Source organism: Antedon mediterranea, chromosome 2 (genome assembly GCF_964355755.1).
Source record: "Antedon mediterranea chromosome 2, ecAntMedi1.1, whole genome shotgun sequence".
Classification (NCBI taxonomy): Eukaryota; Metazoa; Echinodermata; class Crinoidea; order Comatulida; family Antedonidae; genus Antedon; species Antedon mediterranea.
In genome coordinates this window covers 14,976,873-14,992,334 of record NC_092671.1, presented here as the reverse complement: position 1 = coordinate 14,992,334, position 15,462 = coordinate 14,976,873, and the positions used below count along the sequence as shown (strand labels likewise).

General features: G+C 31.8%; 1 protein-coding gene across 1 annotated transcript in view; it reads left to right on the top strand.

The window, feature by feature from the left end:
- LOC140039308 (uncharacterized) overlaps nt 1–14,927 on the top strand; it is a 42,101-nt gene extending 27,174 nt beyond the window's left edge. Inside the window, exons 15-17 of the mRNA XM_072084912.1 lie at nt 2,756–2,852; nt 11,591–11,693; nt 14,134–14,927. Coding sequence (XP_071941013.1) covers nt 2,756–2,852; nt 11,591–11,693; nt 14,134–14,172 — 239 coding nt within the window. The 3' untranslated portion in view covers nt 14,173–14,927. The remainder of the gene's footprint in view (nt 1–2,755; nt 2,853–11,590; nt 11,694–14,133) is intronic.
- Nucleotides 14,928–15,462: the final 535 nt, after the last annotated feature.

Sequence of the window (15,462 nt, the reverse complement as noted above, 5' to 3'; positions counted from 1 at the left end):
AATTTGAGCCATATTTCGTGTCTCTCCGATTATTTGTTACTGAGATACGATAAATCAAGGTCAAAGGTCAAAATGTCAGAAATACGACTTGCATCAATTTTTTGAAAAAATGTGTCATTAAAGTGAATATAAAAACATATATTTAAAACATTTTGACACCAAAATTAATTATCTGTGACTAGTGGTTCTCGAGATATAGGGTAATTATAAAAAATGGCCGCCATTTTTAATTATGCAAATTAAGGGCTTAGATGGCCGAATTTCGCTTGGGATCCGCCATATTCGTAATCAGCGAGGTCGAAATATCCTAAATCAAGTGGATCCCAGCTTCTACCCAAAAATGCTTCTTGATTCGTTTTCTAGGCCGTTTTTTGAGAAATGGAACCTGTCTAATAGGCCTATTGTTATTGTCAAAAAAATGTGTTTTCTTATTCTATTTGTTTGGTAACAAGGCCATACACATGGCTGCAGTCGCGTGCTCAAATTTGAGTTAGTGTTTATCGACCGATCCACCGACAGACAGACCATCCGACCAACCGACCGACATAGTAAGCTGTAGAGTCGTGATGCACGCGATTAAAAATCTCTATCATCAAGTCAAACAAGACAATGTATCTTCAAGGTCTGGACAAGACTTTTCTTGGTATAATTAGTAAAATAAGAAAAGAAAATGGAAATATGAAAAGTTGATCAATGAATTGTAAACTTATTTGTATCGATGCCAGATTATGAAATAAATACCAGATGTATAGACGTAACCGCGTAAATTTCGTTCCAAGTTCTTTACTTATTGATAAAAATATCACAAGCAGTCAACTTTCATTAAATAAACCTGCGTATGTTTGTTAAAAGTACACATAAAGTTCGCGCCAATCGTTGGTACATCGTCTGTTAGGAGTTATCGTGTTGCTCATCTTTTTGTGTGGACAAAACATTAATTGACAATATCCTAGATTGTTTTAATTATTTATAACGAATAGCCGTTCTCTTTATCTGATATCCAATCGCGAATTTATATCATCTGTTTCTAGGTTTCATGCTGATTGAAGAAAAGTTGAGTGTTTTGGACATTTTTTATAATCGTGTAAACTGGACTTGTGTTGGCGAGCGTGTGTTATGTGTTCCATGTGTGTTTTGTCACGTTACAGTTCGTTGACTGATAACAACATGACTATACCGGAAGTTAAGTCTGACGAGTGTTACGTGTAAATGTCGGGGTACTAGTACCGCGCCCAAGTGCACGCCTGTTCCACACCAATACTTGAATAATGACGTTGGTGTAATGGTCCTGTTTTATCCAGGTAGCGGCGCGATATTTCTATCCTTTTTAACGGGTACTGTACATGCCCAGCCACACCTACCCATATAAAGTGGCCAGTATCATGATTGCGTGTATTCTTTATAGGTATAATTACATGTAAGCCTATCAATAAAGATAGGCATAATATAAACTACAAAAATATATAGGCCTACATACATTGGGGCAAGTTTAAGTACCGCTTCTTAGAGCCTGCTATGACGAATTGGTTAATGTTGCTGTTTTTATTTCGAATATAACATTACATGTAACAACAACAAAAAAAGAAATTACCAAAACAAGAAAAAAACCAAAAGTTCAGGATGACCCAATTAATCCTTTATAGGCCTATAGGATTATTTTCCAATTGGGTCCTTATTCTTGTCATGTTATTTAGATATAGGCCTATAGAGCTTATGTGTAAAGAAATGTCTATAAAGTCAGTAGCTAACTACAAGACGTAAACGGTTGCGGTAAAACGACGGGCAAAGATATATCAATTAAGAATATTTCCCGCAAACTAATATGTTAATTGATGATCGTATAATACTAAAATTTGATCTATTCTCTCGTTATTTCTCATTAAATACTGTCAAGTTTAATAGGCTTACCGTTACTATTCGACATATAATAGCTTATCCTATCGAATTAGGCAACCGTGGGGGTGCGATAAGGTTGGGTGGAGAGAACAACAATCGGGTTAACTACGGGTTACGACTATTTCTATAGCCACCAACGATAAACCTAAAATCCGCACATAATTTAGATTTTATTGACTGCAAGTTGATCGACATACGATACATGGTATTTAGGTTATTTTATTACTAGGTTGATTGATCTTTTTATGTTCTTTTAATTCAACTTTTAATGATGTAGTATTTTCCAATGAAAGCTCTGAAAGTGCAAGTCAATAATACGACACCCACATTTTTAAATGAAAACCCTTTTATTTGTCAAGTATTGATGTATTCGGTATAATAAATGTATATAAATTAATATTAATAAATTATTTTCTGATCAAAGTTTTGATTGCTTCATATGAGACACCGACTTTCCAAATTCAAGTTTAAAAATAGTAAAATACCTATTTTTATCTTTGAATACATTAAGCTAACCCGCAACATTAGACCTACTTTCTTAAAATTGAAATGATGATACCAAATGAAAAAGTACACTAGTTTGTAAATATTTTGTGTTTCAGCCAAATGTGGTGAAATTGCAATTTATGGAAGAAATGTGTTTTGAGGAAACATGTGGTCCTACAATGGACATAATGGTCGAACTCATTAAAAGCAAAACCATGAAAATAGCAAACAAACCATCAATGAATGGTGTTGATATAAATTAGAACGAAAATGTTTAAATGTAATCTCGGGTCGATGAATTCCATTTAATGGACCATTAATTTTCTGAAGTAAGTACTAATTGATTAATGTATTGTTCTTTATTTTTTATTAGGTGAGAATCCATATGCCGGAAAGAAGGCAAACGACTTGTTAAACTTTTTACAGAAAGGATACAGAATGAAGAGGCCTCAAACCTGTAGCAGAGAACTGTAAGTTTGCCCAGACGTTTCTCGTACGGTGTCATGTCAGTCAGGGGAGAAAGGGTTGTACAGATAGCTAACAGACAGGAAAAGCTGCAGTTACTGCAGTTATTCCCAGCTCCAAACATGATGCCGTCCGAGAGGGGCTTGTCCTGGGGAAATAACTGTGCAGTCAGGGGGGAAAATGGGATATTCCTACTTTCTGTGTTGAGTTTTATGTGCTGGTTAAGGTATCATTATCATTACTCTTAACTCACTTTTTAAAATGACATCCATTCTCCTAACTGTGTGGGGTTTAATGTACTAAACAATATTGTAACTTTACTAATTCATTGTCTTTTTATTATTATTTTGGAAACGCATTTGATGTTCCCATGACGCGTGGTATTTGTAAAAAGAACGAAATTAACATGACTAAAAGCATGCAGTAGCCGAGTCTATAAAATAAAAACGTGCTTTATAGAGAAAGACAATTATTCACATTGCGATTGTATGTTTTATTAAACAATCCCACACGGTCATATAACAAAATCGTAGGCGTTAATATGGTAAAGCGGTTTTAATATTAATGAATATTAAATTCTATAATGAAGACTACAATCAGTCAGGTGTTCTACTAAAGTGTATATGTTATGGGGATTATACTGTTAATGAAGAAGTTCCTCGTTGCAGTGCACAGTCCCAGCTATCATAATAGTAAGGGGTAGGCGTGTCGATATAGCTTAAAGAGGCCTATCTATTCAATTCTTTTAAAGCTAAAAATAAACAGTTTTCGAGTAAATTTTGTAAAGTATCCGAAATAAAGAGCATAGGCCCAAATCAGGTCACATAAACGCCATCGAAATAAATATTTATGATTTCTCAAGCGCAATACGAAATATTTTTCTATTTTTCAATTCTTGTAATGTCACATCAAGTTAAATATAATTCAAGATAAACTGCTTACAAGGCAAAAAGATCAGAAAACAAGTTGTCGAATTTTGTCTTACGTGCTCCCTAATGTCTACGTATCCTGCTACTTCTTTCAAACTTTTGTAGGCCTATTATTTGTCCAAACATAGTTATTACTTTGAATCCTCTTGAGTAAACTATGAGCTAATTTCTCGACAGAATTAATCGAACTAAATGATTCCTATGCCAGGAAATATTTAATTCAAGCTATTGAACTTTAAAGTAACGAACAAAACGCCCAGGAAATTTGAAATATGCTCACAATACAGACATTGAATCGTTAATATTAACCCATGCTAATTCACTCAATTTAACTTGGAGAAACACCGAGTTAAACAGGGAAGCTTCAATTGCTCTGACATTGATTAACAATAATACCATACAGTAATAATACATTGTGTCTGTGTAAATTTAAATATGTGTATAATAATTTTGAATGAATGATGCCAAGTGTAAGTTCGGTATAGTAGGCCTATAGTACGTTGAAATGGAACCAACAAGTGTATAATAGTATTATACCTTATTTAGTGGTAAATACAACCGTATGACCTACTCAACTATTTATATTGAAATCATGATTTCATTAGATTTCTATCAAAGTAAACTAATTGAAAAATGTATATTTAATCAAATTACACTCACGTATTTAATCAACCTCTTTAAAAAGATGTTAATTTAGATGGTGGCCCATTTTTCCAAATCAATAAACCATCTCTTAACCTTGGCGGCCATTTCATTATTCTGTTTCCCCACCATTAAAGGTATGTTACCTTAAATTGACCCCCGTTTAACCTCTTTGATCTTTATAAGGAATGACGAAAGCAAATTCACAAAACAAATTCGGTAATCATTAGGAATCAATGAAACACGTGTTCATCAAAAGAAAGTTAAGCTATTTAATTGTAGAAATAACTGATTCAAAATGATGTAATCGATCATTCTAGAAATTCAATTCTGGTAACTCACTCCTCGTATGCCATGATCATTAATCAATAATGATTTATTGTCGCTCAAAACATACAGAAATAAAGATAAAATATTTTCTTAATTCATTCTTTGGTCAATTAAATATTATTTAGCTATAAAATGGCCTATTCAACAACATTTGTTTATAAATAAATTTTTCAGGAGGACAATAACCAACACTATAAAGTAAAGATAGTCTAAGTAAAATTGTATTGGATGTTTGTTTGTAACATCATTTCACATAATTTTTCGTATTTTCACATAAATACCTAGGCCTATAGATAGTGTGTCCATTTTCAATAGACTAAAAAAGTGCTTATTTCGTGGTGGCAATCACCAAAAGACCATTGGTCATCTGGTCACTCGTCTATCATCAGAAATCTTAATCTCAGTTCTCATCCATGTGATGGCCCATGGCAGAGAATGTCTGCAGCATGCTCTAAGAATGTAAACGTTCTTTTATAACCCTGCTGTCGAAAATTGTACAAAGTTTCTGAATTCAGGCGTTGTCTAATGCAATCTATTAAATACTCCTCGTAGACTAAATTACTTAATTAAGTGTTTTAAGATTGGGTAGGTTTGTCATCACGTTCATTGATGCGAATCGAAACGTCAACTCAATCGTTCGTTTATAAATAAACGTTGAACCATTTATGTTAGATATTAAAAATTCGCGGCTAAGTACATTTACTTTCCCTCCTAATTCAGTACACTAACTTGTTTTCATTACAGAAAAAAATAGACAGATATATTTTGTACAAACTTAATCGATTGAAGAAGATATCTCAATGTTTAGACTCCAAACAAAGTGTATAACATTTTATTCAATTATTTTCCTTTACCGTCGTTCTAATTTCAAATTTAAATATTTCGCGACTATTAATTTCCACGATAAATAATTGATAGTTTATCTGTTTTAAACGCTTTTATTTTCGCGTCACCTTATTTTCGCGTTTGTTTCTTTATTGGGAAATTAAAAAAATAAAAGTGTTTACAGTTGTAATTTAAGAGATAGATCAATTGCTTCCATTTGAAATAATACTTAACCCCTTTCCATTACTTTGGCTCATAAACCGGGACATGGTAGAGTTAGTAAATTAAAAACAATTTAAACAAGTACATTGTTCTTGTATACAATCTTAATGAAAACAAAGAACCTACTAATGAAATTCTACTTGCTGGAATCGTTTAAGTGTTATTTACTGTTTTCTGGTGATAAAGTTGATAGAAGTCGCAGATGATATTTTCTTAATAGGAAATAACATTTCCTTTAATTCTGTCACCAACAGTAGTCTTAAGATTTGAAAGTGTTTGAGTTAATCAACCATTATGCATTAGGTCTATATATAATATATAAAACTAACATTATATACATGTTTGTATTGTTGAATTAAATTATTTAATTTAATATATATATATATATTTTAACATCACGGTATATTATTTCAAATAGCCAAATTACAAGCACAGAGATAAACCCAAACGATCACTTCAGATCGCCCACTCGTATTTTTTTAAATTCCAATTCTCTTGTTGGTTATTTCCGCTACTACTGTATTCCGCACTAATTGATGGTGAATTGATAGCCCAATGACATTGTGTCGATGTTGTATATGTTACATTATGTCATACAACATTATGAACTGTAATTGTTGTAGGGTACGGTATAACTTGTTTTCTATTTCTTACAATATCACAGTAGGCCTACAGATTGAATACTGCAGCAGATTGAGCATGATATACCAACTTGGATCCTTGTCTGACACCCCTCCCCACTCACGACCAATTAGAACATTCAATACTCATTAGCTGATCAAGGACTGTAGTATTATGAAATAATAATATAAATTGTGACTAAATTAGATATACTATGGTAGGAAAATAACCCTTCTACCCGGTGGTTTGAAGTTAAATTAATCCGAAATGCCTTTAATTGCCAGTGCGTCCTCTATTTAAACTGAAATAATTAGAAAAGTACCACCCCGGATTACGAATTTAGCTGATAATTGCCTCGTTAGCGTTTAAAGGGAAAGTAGACAGTCGAGAAACACTTTAGTTACAACGCAAATAATATTAATTGGTATATTGTTTAATGATAGTCTGGCGTAATTACAATATTGGCGTAATTACAATATTGGCGTAATTACAATATTGACATAAGAACATGACTTGTTGGTAACGTTTTTATTTCCATCGCAAAGTACAGCAACAATGCTAATTATGTCCGGTAGGTAAACAACACACGTTAATTACCTTGCATAAAATACTGTAAAATCTTCTGTCAATATCATTTAATAAATGTATAAAACATATATATTATAATCATGATGATTAAAAACACTGGTCCTACAGTATTTTTCTTTAAATCGGCATCTGGCTCCTTAAATCAACGAAGTAATTCTGGACCCTGGGTGGTTACCGCAAGATCTTGTACCGGTACCTTTCAACGTATTAAGTGAGCAATTGCTAACAACGTTTGCAAATTAATTGCACTTGTTGATTTACAATACGTTTAAAGGGCTTCTTATCATGATATGATATTTAAAAAAATTTATGAAACATAAATGTGGAAGTTATGTTTGTAAGTTTTTAAAATCACGGTTTCTTGTGTACAATTATTATAATCCCACCTTCGGGACCCAAAACAGTTTCGTCTTAATCATAAGGTGTTTTTGATTATTGTGTTAAAACACGATATTGCCCCTTTTTATCGTGTCTGAAAGGAGGAGCCCTACTACATGTAAATAGGCCTAAGCAGACTTAAATAAGAGATTTTTTTATCTAGAAAAAGTCAATGCATCTTCAAAATGAAAGTTATTTCTCAATGTTGATATTGTGTCGATTGAGTATTGGATTTGATAGCTTTATGATTATCGACAATCAGATATCTATTTGATATACATACAGTGTACTAATTAAAGCAATAAGATGCACTAATACCATTTTAAAATTTATGAAATGTCAAGCGATATGATCTGGAACAGAAATTTAATATAGTAATATTAATAACTAATGCGTGCATCATTCAAAAGTCGTATACATTATTATCGTTTAAACGCGAAGCAAGAAGTAAACGCGGGTGGAAACGCATTAAAAGTATAAAGATTTTTATAATTAAGTTCAATAATAACTTTTAGTTATTGCATGACCTACTTTACTATATTGTCTGACTTTCTACTACTACTCGTAGTAGGTCTACATTCCTATTCTTCAAATTCCTAATTCATTATTGTAATATTTTATCTATCTAACAATTGACAGAAACCCCCTAACATGACCAGGGTGTCACTACGAATTAATACAGTTAATCAGAAGGAATTGAAAACAGTTACAACGGGAAATCGGTGTAATCAAGAGGATTTAACAGTCACCATCCAATCGGCCGAGAACACACTAGTATAATACTTCACCCCGTCCCTCGAGTACACTATATTTAGGGTAATCAACTTCACTCGTCCCTCGAGTTCACTTTACTTTATTAAGGGTAAGATAAACACCAATAAGAGTGAATGACTTCTGTAAACTTTACAGTCATATATGTAAGTGATTCTAATCATGGCAAACATATTTTAATTTATTCAACTCATTTTAATGTTCCATGCATTAAATTGAGGATGACTTTTCTTTTTACTTTATGTTTTTTTAGCAGATAGATAAATATTGTGTCTTGAATTATAAGGCACATTTAATATTGATATAAATTAGAAACATGATCTTAATTTAATTTAATAAAAACACATACGGTAACAAACGTCTGGACCGGATATCAACCCGAGTATCAACTCGGGTATAATCATGTTAATATTGGCCTAGTTATTATACTTTAAATTACGGTCCAAGTTCTGTATTCGGTTCTATCGCATTTCAAATTAAAAAATACATTTTATCTGATTCTTTAATTCAATAATTATAATCTTTTTTTGTTCATAATTTTGTTTTTTGTCCACATCAACATTCAATAATGAATGAATCAATCAAAAAAATAATAGGCGGTAATAACAGATTTTTTAATATACAGTAGTTTATTTAAATGTTCGTTCATGAAAAAGTTGTTATTTTTGACATTCATAAGACATCATGCAATGCACACATTTAGATTCAAGATTGACACGTAATCTGATTGCTATTTATGGAGCAGCACAGCATACGTGTTACTAATTACTGTATGTATATTGATAATAGAACACACAATGTCTACTGTTTACTTATTAACAAGGATTGAATATTGACAAGAATTGATTATTGACAAGGATCGATTATTGGCAAGGATAATTTATTCAAAAGAATCGATTATTGACCGGAATTGAATATCAACAAGAATTGATTATTGACGACGATAGCTTAAGAATTGATTATTGAAAACAATTGAATATTGACAAAGAATGATTATAGAGAGATTTAGTATAATTGACCAGGATTGATTATTGAAAATTATCGGTTATTGACTAGGATTGATTATGCTACTGTAATATATATTTTAATTATCAAACCTAGATGTTAACATTTTCTGACAAGGTCATATCACTTTATTAAAAACTAAATGGTTTGATTTTTAAATGAATGCCTCATAACGGAAAGATAAGTCGCCCTTAACTAATATCCGTAATAATGTGTGTAGTTTAAGGTTTTTAAATCTAAAGATGAGGCATTTTACGTATTAATGTCGCAGTTATTTAGTGAGACACTTTCCAGTGCTCTTTAATATAAGTTGCGACATTTTAAATTGGCTTAAATGCGTGTTCTCTTAATTTATTAGTCATTTATTATTTAAGAATTTCACATTCGTGATGATTTCAAGAGGGAGGATAAAAGGATTTTTCAAATCTTCAATGCTCATAATCTCTTGGCTCTTGTTTTAACTAATATTCGTCCCTTTTTTCCTACTTTTAACTCACATTCAACACACACTCACTTTTTTTCTCCTAGACAAATATCTATATTATTATTACAATAAATCTTAACAATTTTATTGGTAATCAATGTGTTGCTTGAGTAGTAATATTTTTTGTTTCTCTACGCAAAGGATGAAATATAATGATAATGCATCTGAATTAGTCAAAAAATGCATTATCAATATTTTTGGGCTATAGAAGCAATGAATTTCTGGAGCATCACTGTACTGTTTCTATGGATATACAAAAACATTATTGGCCTCAGTATTTACTTCATTATTCTGTACGAATAAATATAATAATGGTAATATGTTTTAATAGAGAAAGCCAATAATCACTATCAGTAAAGACACAGGCGCATCTTGACATTTTGTGCTAAATCCCTTGATTTCTTATTATAGACAGTTTTCAATGGAACACACTTCAGAGTGCTAAAACACACTTCAAATGACGTATTTGAAATGAAATAATTGAAATCTGCACTTCTTCAGCGGTATGTTAAAACATATTACATTCAATACAGGAAAAGATGACTTGGGCCAATCATTGTATATAATTATATAAATTGGAAACGAAAGTTGTCACTTAAATATGCTATCACACCGTACAGAAACAGACAGTTATGATCCATAGGGTCGAAATAAATTAAAGATACATGTTAAATTAACCCCAGGTTAATGTGAGTGCGCGCAAGCGCAGTAGGCCACCCCAACGGAAATGAGATGCTCCACTATCATCTTAATCTAAACAATTTCATTATGCAATTAGTTACTACCAGACGATATTTTACATGTTTGACCAGTAGGCCTACTGTATAGTATATGTAATAAATTTGTTGAACATAAATACAATGGTACGTTAAGGACAGAATATATCGACCTACAGTTTACATGGCACTGAGATAGAACACAATTTAGGGCGTAGTGTGTTGGGCGTTGGACTACTGATGGTGGGTTCGAATCCAACGCAAGGCACATTGCTGGTATCCTAGGCAAGATAATTTACTGTACCTTTCCACCCAGGTGTACAAATGGGTACCAGGAAGGTCAAGACACAACTTTACGTGTTTGATAAAAAAAATGTGCGGGGTAATAATATGTTGAGGTTTCACAACATTATGCGCTTTATAAATCCATTATTATTATTATTTGAACAAACTAACTAATATAAAACTAAATTGACCCAAGTTATACAAATGTTAAAAGCCCATTTCTACAGCACCGCCGCCATCAAATTACTCGTGTTATTGGCTTCAGAAACACAAGTGGTTGAAGTGAGTGTGTTAATATTACTCTTAAAATGTTATAATTTTAGTTTCATGCAATTAAAACAATTTGTGTCTAAGAGGCAGATATGCCAAGCCCACGCATTTTAAATCATCACATGAGCACTGCCTGAAAACCAACACCTCTCAACAAATTTTCTATTTAATTAGGATAGCGTCAGTTCTACTTTATTAAGCCTAAATATTATGATCAAACTAATGTAACTCGTTTACCATCTCTCTCAACTCTTGCCTTTGATATTACGTCTATGCTATACCCACATACGAGCAATGGAGAGAAAGTACCGATGTTGCATGCTCTTAATGAATGTCGGCCCCATGACCACTTTCCTATTTCCTATCTTGGAAATTGAGGACCTAAATTAATATGACCCCCAAATGTCAGCCTAATGTTTCAACTAACCATATACCTATTTTAATTACGCTAACCGTAATCTCCTACAGTTATAGTTTGACATTGTTGTTGATCCAAACAAGTAAACAATATGGGTACTTTTATGATTATCAGATAATATAAATAATATTGTTACGCAATTCTCCTACGTGAGAAGTCTGCATCCACTATTTTTATAACAAGATTATTATTTTGTTGTAATTTGTTCGTACCTATTGAGTTTTGTCATGCTTATGGTATACTTTTGTTTTGTTTGCAGATATGACGTAATGTTAAAATGCTGGGAACAAAGACTAGAGAGAAGACCAACTTTCTTGACCATATTTAGATTGTTAGACAGACTTTTAACAGACTCGGATTCGGTAATATTTATAATTCATTATGTCGATATATTTGAGTTCCTTCTGCTATGGCCAATTTTTATCAATGTGTATTTTTTATATGCTTATATCACGCCATATCACGTTTTCAATACGTTTTAAATTAATTGAGACTGTACTCGGGCAACGAATGAGCGCTCGGGATCCGCGAACACACGATATCAGACACGCTTGGATTCGCGCACGATAAAACATTACAATACAAATACGTTAAAGGCCTACGCACTGATCGAGGCTATCTTTATTCAAGAATAATTACTTTGGAAATCCATTGAATGTCAAGACATTATTTATAAATAGAGTAAAATCAACAACTATACGTCATTAAATGTGCTTAATCACAATCCAAACCATACTAGCATGCATGCACTATAGCACACATGAATAAAGTATTACGTGCATGACTTAAATGACGTCATTGAAATACAATTACGTCATAATGAATGGTCAGTAGCACGTTTGGATAAAAAGAGATAATTTCTTCCAATAAACGTATCCTCTTTAAAAACGTTATTTTAAATACTAATTAATCACTCTTTAAATGGGACAATTCATAACTTTTATTTTAATATTAATTTTGTATGAATAGAGAAAAAAACCGCAGACGTGTTATCATTTCATATGCAGGCAAAGTAGTATATTAGATACTGCCCTACACATGTTATTAAGGCCAAGAAACACGCCTAGCCGTGTCCAAATTTATTGAATAATTTCTTACACGTCCCACAGCGTACACAAAGTGATCCACTCACAAACTACAAACGTATTCCTTTCATATTGAGGATTAAATAGAATCAACGTGTAAACATCAAATCGAATGTTTGAACATGGAAGGGGCTGCAAACAAGGGAAAAGGAGTGACGCGAAAAGAAACCACGTCCCAAGAGACACGGGAGCTGCGCATATCTTTTGCGTTAATATCATGTAGAAAGAACGAATAGTAATCCGCGTATCCTGGGAACGTGTTGCGGGCTAGATATGGCAGTTACCGTCGACTTGTGTTGGCTTAACTGGGTTGAATATTGCCATTTTTTTTGACACGAGGTATATAAAAACTGTGTCGATGTATGATGAGGTAGGCATATTTTGACTGTCTTGTTACGGTGAATTGATAATTCTCGACTTACATTTGAACAGGTTCAGCCTGATGTATTAAGGTTGCCACGGTTTAATTTAGGCTCATTTGTCACAAAAAAAAACATAATAGAAATGTATATTTATGTTTGTAACATTGATAGTTCACAACATCATGTCAAATGACATTCAGATTCAGATTAATTTTAGATGTAATTCAATGCTCGAAAGATCAAGCTATTTACATTACAGTGAAATTACAGTATCAAATTAAAAACACACGTTTGGAACTATAATGTAGTTAAACAACATGATTTAAAAAAAAAATCCATAGAAACTCATTCAAATTCATGTTTGAATGAGCAACAGGCAAATTATTTAATTTCTTTAATTATGTTATTAGCGTCTACATCTGGTCTTCTTGTTTTAGTACGTTATGCCATACAGAAGATAAAATTAAACGAAGAGAAAATAAAAGTAGGGCTATGAGCCCGTCGTTTGTATTAATCATGGAAAGAATTCACAAGGGTTTGTAAACTCACTCTACTTCTGCTTATTAATTGGATTTGTACAAAGTATCGAAGAAGCGGTCAACATCTGGTCAAAAACTGATGATTTACTCGCTCATTTTCAACAGACAAGATACTGTTTAGGATCAATACTGTAGGTTTCAAAATATTTCATCCCACGGGTACATCAAATTTATCAGAGAAAAATAGCCTACTTTGGCTCGTTAAATATTATCTAAACGTCATTTATCTGAAGGGTTACAGTAATTCAGCCCTAGGCTTTAAAGAAGTAAATTAAATTGCTGTTTCAACAAGTTCAGGTATATTATTAAAAGCTATAACTCTAAAGTTTAATATTATTGGTTTATATATTGAATTAACATTTAACCTTTTTCTTCTTTATTATTTACGTTTGTTGACACATATTTTTTGTTTGGCTATATTTAATGAGTTACTGTATGTTCTATCTTTAGAATAAATCAGTACATTAAAGCTAATTCTGATAAAATAATGTTTATTTTTCATTCGACCTTTATCGTTACTATTAATATCACCGTGCATATGTTTTTGTAAATTTTGTTTTTGTAAATTTATAGTTTGTAGATATCTTTAAAAAAAAACACACATTAACGTATTTAAAAACCATGCGAGTGCAACTGAATACACTTAATGTTATTGGTTTACGTACTATGTCATTATTATTCATTACACATGACCTGTTTTTGGTTTAGGCACCTATCTCCGGTGTGACATACTTTTGTCGACTTTTCTGTTCATAAACTATAACGTTTACCTACTCTTTTCTTTCATTTGTATTCATCCTTATGTTTATTTTCTAGGACTACATAACATTTGATGGCAGTGACCACCTTGTTTAGGACATTCGCAGTCAAGCGTGTGATAGCAACCTGTATTGAAGATTTATAAAATGGATATGCACCCTTATTCAAAATTAAATAGATCTGTATGAAAGTTCAACCATGCATGAATTAGTTAATAATACTAGAATTAATGATACAATTATTGTTAAATATAAGTGTTACAATATAATTATGTTACTGTATATATAACAACAAATTTACGATTGTTGACTAAAACAGGTATGAATACGGTACCGGTAATAAAACCGTACACGCACAGTACATTCTGATAGTGCCAAATTGAGACTGTGTGATAGTGCCAAATTGAGACTTTAATATAGAAAATATGTTTTTCTTGTTCTTACCTTAGTTTTGGGATCTTGTTTTGGTTTTCTAAAATTACAAGAGGGTGAATCATCGTTAAACCAGTTATATTCTGGAACAAATTTCGTGTGGAAACCAGTGATAAGCACTTTCCAACATCTTTGCTAACTTCCAGATATTTGATGATTTTATTAGACAGGTTAATTTTCGTAGGAAAAAATTCAAGAAACCTGTAATTGTATCAAAATTAGGGTTAGTATGTAAAATGTTAACAGTGGATATGTACTGTATTTTAACTTGATTCTTTAAATTAATGTCCGGTCGTTGATCGGCTGTTATTTAATATTCAATGTTTGCTTTTAATTGATTTGAAATTACATACCAGAAGTTTTTAAAAATTACATTAATAATAAAGAACTTTTAACTTTAATTACGGAAATCTTGATATTCGTGTGATAAATTAATTTAATATTCTAAAAATAAACCAAAAGTTTGTAGTGTTTAACTCGTTTATTGTTTAAGGTACAAAATATATAATATATAAATGATACATCATAATCTGTTGTGATTGTATTTTCCATTAGATTCAGACTCAATTAGAATAGAAACATTTTATGTGCAATTATGTAAGTTTGTTCAGATTTGAAACATGATCACTGCATAAATCAAAATTTGGAAAATATCTGAAGAAAAAAAATAATGTGTTAACAGAAAATGAAAAAAAAGGCATCTGTACATTTTAGTATTTGTTGTACAGACATAGCCAGTTCTATATGTGAATTTGCAAGAATTATTATAAATTACGGCACAAAATCATAATTTCCTCAACCTTGCATAGTTTACATAATATCTCCAAACAAGGAGAGCTTTGGTGTAGGCCTAATTTATATTTCTAAAAAAGTTAACTGATTTAATTGATAAGAATATAAATCTTCTTCAGAGACTTTTAAGATGTATGTTTTTCAGTTTGGGGTAAGAACGATT